Source organism: Oryctolagus cuniculus, chromosome 5, assembly GCF_964237555.1.
Source record: "Oryctolagus cuniculus chromosome 5, mOryCun1.1, whole genome shotgun sequence".
Lineage (NCBI taxonomy): Eukaryota > Metazoa > Chordata > Mammalia > Lagomorpha > Leporidae > Oryctolagus > Oryctolagus cuniculus.
In genome coordinates, this window is record NC_091436.1 from 13,291,957 (window position 1) to 13,298,270 (window position 6,314).

Genomic DNA, 6,314 nt, shown 5'->3' on the forward strand with positions numbered 1-6,314 from the left:
AACAAGTACTCAAACAGTATATTTCACTTTGTGTTTCTATGGGGGTGCAAACTGTTGAAATCTTTACTTAATGTATGCTAAGCTGATCTTCTGTAAAAAAAAAAAAGAAGAAATTATCGATTCCCAACTTGACTCTCACTGGGATTAAACATGACAATAGGTCTGATCTGATTTCATCATCATTTAAAAAATCATCTATTATTTTTCACTTTATATTTCTGGGTGGGAGCAAACTGTTGAAATCTTTACTTAATGTATGCTAAACTGATCTTCTGTATATAAAGAGAATAGAAAATGAAAAAAAAAAGAAAGTGGATGGTACTTGCACTATAGGTATTATATAGATGTTTATAAAGGGAGCACCCACAATTGAAGAAATCCTTCTCTGAATTGCAGATAATCATCATGGGTGTTCACTGAAATCATTGTATTCAAAGGTGAAATAATAAAGATGATCTCTGCAAAGGAGGCATTCATGTAAGAGTATGTATCTTCACCTGGACCAGTGGTAATGGTACTATGAGCATGTGGGTTTTTCCTTTTCTTTTTTTCTGTCTCAGAAAGACACACAGCAATGGAAGATAGACAGGAGGTGATGTCACCTTGGGAATTTTGATCAAGAGCATATGTATCAGAGCCTCCACCAGAAAAAGGTCAGACCCTGGAATTCATGCCACTATTAAAGTATAGGCATTCCTCATTTTGCAGCAAAATGCAGGACCATGAAAAATGACCATGCAAGCTGAAGCCATGCAAAGCCATCTTAATGACCAACAGGAAAAATTACAGTTGTTCTGTGACCTTTAAAAATTTTTGTCCAAATGTCAAAAATCTTTTATTGTCTGTTGTGAATGTTCCAGGGAATGGGAAAAAAAGGTAAAACTGATATTCACTAGAACTGTACACTGTAAATGTTAGGCAGATTGAGAATTAAAGCATTTTATTTCTTTTAAATAAAGATTTATTTGAAAGGCAGAGCTACAGAAAGAGATAGATACACAGAGACACCCAGAGAGAGGTCTGCATCCATTGGGTCACTCTTCAAATGGACATAATGGCCAGGGTTGGGCCAGGCTTCAGCCAGGAGCCTGGAACTCCATATATTTTCAGTTCATTCACTTCTGTGGCCAAGTTCACCTTTAGTGGGCTCCTCTGGCTGCATATCTGGTCTCTTGAACAGCAGTGGTGTCCACATACCCATGGTAAACTATTTCTTCTGTCACTTCATTAATGTGTGATTGGAAAGTTACTTCTAGTCTTACTATCTTGGGTTTCTGTGCTGTACTTCCATTTTTACCAGCCAACCCCCTCTTTTAAGTTTCATTTTTATTCTCTCTTTTGATGGTCTATTTTTGTCCTTCACTCTTTGTGCTCAGTGTGTGAGTGGAATCACAGATGCACAGTGACCAATCACCAGTAGACTATGGAAGAAGCACTGTGATTGATCACCAGTCATGGTGTGGCTCTGATACTCATGTGGACTCTGTGGACTGAAGAGCTAGCAGCAAAGTGTGTTCTTCTGGCAATTGGTCAGTTAATATACCATGATAACTGCAATTTGCATCATGATATTGGGGAGACTTCTAATTGAAATGCATTAATATTGGAACTATGCAAAGTGTCGAATGCTTGACTTCATCATACGATAGTGTCATCTTAATATAAAATTTTATGTTTGGGGCTGGCACTGTGGGGTAGCCGGTAAAGCTGCTGCCTGCAGTGCCGGCATCCCATATGCTTGTCAGTTCCGAGTCCTGGCTGCTCCACTTCTGATCCAGCTCTTTGCTATGGCCTGTGAAAGCAGTTGAAGATGGCCCAACTCCTTGGGCCCCTGCACCTGTGTGGGAGACCTGGAAGAAGCTCCTGGCTCTTGGCTTTGGATCGGCGCAGCTCTGGCTGTTGTGGCCAATTAGGGAGAGAACCAGCGGATGGAAGACCTCTCTCTCTCTCTCTGCCTCTCCTTCTCTCTCTGTGTAACTCTGAGTTTCAAATAAATAAATCTTTAAAAAAATTTTTATGTTTACTTACAAAAAGCTATCAATAGTGATACATTATAATAATATATATTAATCTCTTACACAATTTCTCCCCAAAATTTCCTTCCCAGGATAAAAAATTATCTCTAAAGTATTTTTATTCCTATATTCTTAATTTAAAAAATGGTAGTAAAATTTATAGATCTTATATTCCACACGTAAATTTAAGTTAGTTTGTCCCTAACTGCACTTTGCTGCCAGTCTTGTATCATCTCTGTTTGGACTCAGTCTTCATAATGAGCATCTCTTTCAGTGTCTCTGATGGCCTCTTTGTAAACTTCTATGAGCATCAGGACGTCCTGTGAATTCCACACTGAGATGCCTTGCGTGGTCTGCCGCAGGGCCATCTGCTGTTGACTCCACAAGTCTGGGATGCTGCTCATTTGCCCTTTGATGGGAACAGAAGTTGGTCCTTGTGTTCAGGGGTGATGTTTTGGGGTCTGTTTTATAAGTAATGAGCTTTACCATGGGGCTGATTTTTTTCTCCTTAAAATGCAGGGATTTGAGCAATAGTCAGACCAGTAGGGAAACAGGGTTCGGTTGTTCCATAGCAAGGATGCTGATGCTAAGGACGGAGGAGCCTTTGCAAGTGAAATGTCACTGTAAACATTGCTCACAACGAACTTGAGAGCTGAATGACTGTAAGTCCTGAATGTTTTCTGTGCTGCTTACAAGGGGGTGCAGTCCTTCCAGCCTCCCGGTCTTTTTTCTGCTTCTCAACTATTTTGATTCTGTTGTGTTGGCTTCATTGTGAGACCAGCAAGGCAGCCACAGTGCTCTAATGTCACACTTAGCGAGTCTAAGTTCCTCAGGAAAGAGCTTTCTTCCTGAGGGAGCTCCTGTACTCTCGTGGAATCCAGGCAGAGGGGCTCCCTGAGATATCAGGGAACTACTAACTGACCAAGACCTTGTTGCCCACTCCAACCCTCGAACCAGGGGCTTCAGTAGAATCCAAAAGAGCAGAAAGCATAAACCAAAAAGACAGAAAAGTAAACACAGAGGTAATAACAAACTTAAGAAGAGTACATACAAGTCTCAAAGTGTGTTTCTGTAAAGTATCTAACTATGTAATACATACAAGAAATATATCTAAAACAAATTTACTTAGAGGTGTTAAGAAAAAAAGATGGTCAAAGATTAGCCATGCAAACTAAAAGAAAAAAATGAATTGGGTATATTAATTTCAGGTAAGGTTAATTTTAAGGCAAAAACATTAATGCATAGTGTCATTTTAGACAAAAGGTAAAATCTGCATTGGAGATTCAATAGTGAATAACTTTTATGAACCCAAGTGTAAACATTTGTTAACAAAGAATTTATTTAATTATTTGAAAGGCAGAGTTACAGAGAGAGAAAGATCTTCCATCTGCTGGTTCACTCCCCAAATGGCCACAATGGCCGGGGTTGGGCTGGGCTCAAGTCAGGAGCCAGGAGCTTCTTCCAGGTCTCCCATGTAGGTTCAGGGATCCAAGCACCTGAGCCATCTTCAGCTGCTTTTCCAGGCATATTAGCAGGGAGCTAGATCACAAGTGGATCAGCCAGGACATGACCCAGAGCCCATATGGGATGCCAGTGTCACAGGCAGCAACTTAACTGACTACGCCATACCAGCGCCCAAGTATATACTTTTAAAGCATATGGGCTGACTGAAACCCAAGAATGTCTGGGCGTGGCAAGGGCGGGAAGGGCCTGGGCAAGGGCGGCGCCAAGCGCCACCGCAAGGTGCTGTGCGACAACATCCAGGGCATCACCAAGCCCGCCATCCACCGCCTGGCCCGGAGCGGCGGCGTCAAGCGCATCTCGGGGCTTGCTCAAGGTCTTCCTGGAGAATGCGAGGAGACCCGCGGCTTGCTCAAGGTCTTCCTGGAGAATGTCATCCGCGACGCCGTCACCTACACGGAGCACGCCAAGCGCAAGACGGTCATGGCCATGGACGGACGTGATTTACGCGCTCAAGCACCAGGGACCCACGCTCTACGGCTTCGGCGGCTGAGCTGCCCCCGCGCCCCAGACCCCCACCCAAAGGCCCTTCTCAGGGCCAAAAAAAAAAAAAAAAAAAGAAACCAACAACAACAACACAAAACATATGAAGCAGCTCCTATGTGAAATACAAGGAGAAACTGATAAATACCCATATGTCATAGAATTTAACATGCTTCCTTCAGTCTTCGGACAAGTCTAGTAGGCAAAATAAAAAAAGGATTTAGTTAAAAGCCAGTAACATAATTTGAAAGATTCAATTAATAGGTAAAAATTACATAAAACACAAAAAATTCACCTTTTCAAAAAGTGCTTATTGAATATTTAAAAAAAGATTCTTGGACAATACGAACATGCACGTCTATTTTGCAAACCATAAACTATCCAAGGTACATTTTTTTTTTTATTTGACAGGTAGACAGTGAGAGAGAGAGAGAGAGAGAAAGAAAAGTCTTCCTTCCGTTGGTTCACTCCCCAAATGGCCTCTACGGCCGGTGCTGCACCGATCCGAAGCCAGGAGCCAGGTGCTTCTTCCTGGTCTCCCATGTGGGTGCAGGGCCCAAGCACTTGGGCCATCCTCCACTGCCTTCCTGGGCCACAGCAGAGAGCTGGACTGGAAGAGGAGCAACCGGGACAAGAACCTGGCACCGATATGGGATGTCGACACCACAGGCAGAGGATTAACCAAGTGAGCCATGGCGCTGGCCCCAAGGTACTTTTTTTTTTTTTTTTTAACATTTTATAATAAAACTAGAAACAGCAAAAATTTGAACAATAAACAAAAGTCCTCAAATTGAAAAAACAAAAATGAAAAACACCAAATCAAACCTCAATCCATAATGACCTCATAGTTATTTTTTTTAAAGATTTTATTTATTTATTTGAGAGGCAGAGTTACAGACAGAGAGAGGGAGAGACAGAGAGAAAGGTCCTCCATCTGCTGGTTCACTCCCTGGATGGTTGTAATGGCTAGAGCTGGGCTGATCTGAAGCCAGGAACCAGGAGCTTCTTCCAGGTCTCCCACGTGGGTGCAGGGACCCAAGTACTTGGGCCATCTTCTACTGCTTTCCCAGGACATAAGCAGAGAATGGATTGGAAGAGGAGCAGCCAGGACAGAACTGGCGCCCATATGGGTTGCTGGCAGGTGGAGGCTCAGCCTACTGAACCACAGTACCAGCCCCCACCTCATGGGCGTAAAAGCATTTTTAGTGCATTGTTTTGCATGGCACAGCAACTCATGTAGATTTCCTGAAAAAAGGAATCATATTGCTGAACTGCATGAATTGTGATAGGAGCAGAAAAGTCATCAGAAAAAATTAAGGAACCCAGCTCTTTCCTTCTCTCTGTCCGAGACATCTCTGTCTCTCCTCTTTCCTTTGACTCTGACCCTAACCACCGATGTGGGCACAAATAATAACAGTCTCACTGATGTCAATATAGGATGTTTCTTGTTTCTTATCTCACTTACATACATTGTTTTCTGTGAGTTGTTTAGGAGAAGTTAACATCCCTTTGTTAAGGCAACTCCAAGACAGAGAACAAAATAGAGTTTCTGTGCCTGCAAGGGTAAACTTGACCCTGGCCTGTGGTGAATTTATACCATGATGCAGCATGAATCAGTCCTTCCTCAGTTGCACCAAAACAAGCACTCCACTTTGTTCTTTTATTACAGGGGGCATATATGCATACCTTTATATATGGTTGAATTTTAAGAGTACATTATAGTTCTCGAAGATATAAATCTTGAGTTACCTTGAAACATTACTTTCCAGGCTTTTACATCCCCTTTATTGTCAGATAAACAAGGTACTAAGGTGTTTTATAAAGTTGGAAATGGAAAGGAGAATAAACAATCATTTCTATGGTGACGCTCACAAGTACTTTTAGTTATTTTTTCTTGGTTTGATATAAAAATCTTGCTAATTATTGTTCTAGATCTCAGCTCCAGTTGGGCGAATGCATCTCGGGGAGCTAGCCCCCAGGCTGCTTCTTACATCAGAGTCTGTAACACACCAAAGAATGAAAGAAGCAGTTGCACCCATGAGCTTGTTTGCTCCGATGACATTTTTCACTTGGAGGAAGTGATCAGGTGAGCCCAGGCTGAGGAGGAGCACTAGGGCACCTGAGATTTACCTTCTGAGTCTTAGAGATCTATTACTGCAAGAATCCCTCGGGTAACATGCATGATTAATCTACCAGAGGAATAGGTTTTCTTGGAAAACTAGCACAAGAAGCAGAAATCCAATCAAAGGTGAAATCCAGTCCAGTAGTCCCTTGATGTAGTAGTTGCTAGGGTAT

The 6,314-nt window shown here is 42.3% G+C and overlaps 1 protein-coding gene across 1 annotated transcript; it reads left to right on the forward strand.

The window, feature by feature from the left end:
• The first annotated feature begins 3,574 nt into the window (after positions 1-3,574).
• LOC100353786 (histone H4) lies at positions 3,575-4,080 on the forward strand. The gene is given in 2 exon segments (XM_070073371.1): positions 3,575-3,968; positions 3,970-4,080. Coding segments are annotated over 2 exon segments (333 nt in total). The 5' UTR covers positions 3,575-3,695; the 3' UTR covers positions 4,030-4,080.
• The last annotated feature ends 2,234 nt before the right edge of the window (positions 4,081-6,314 follow it).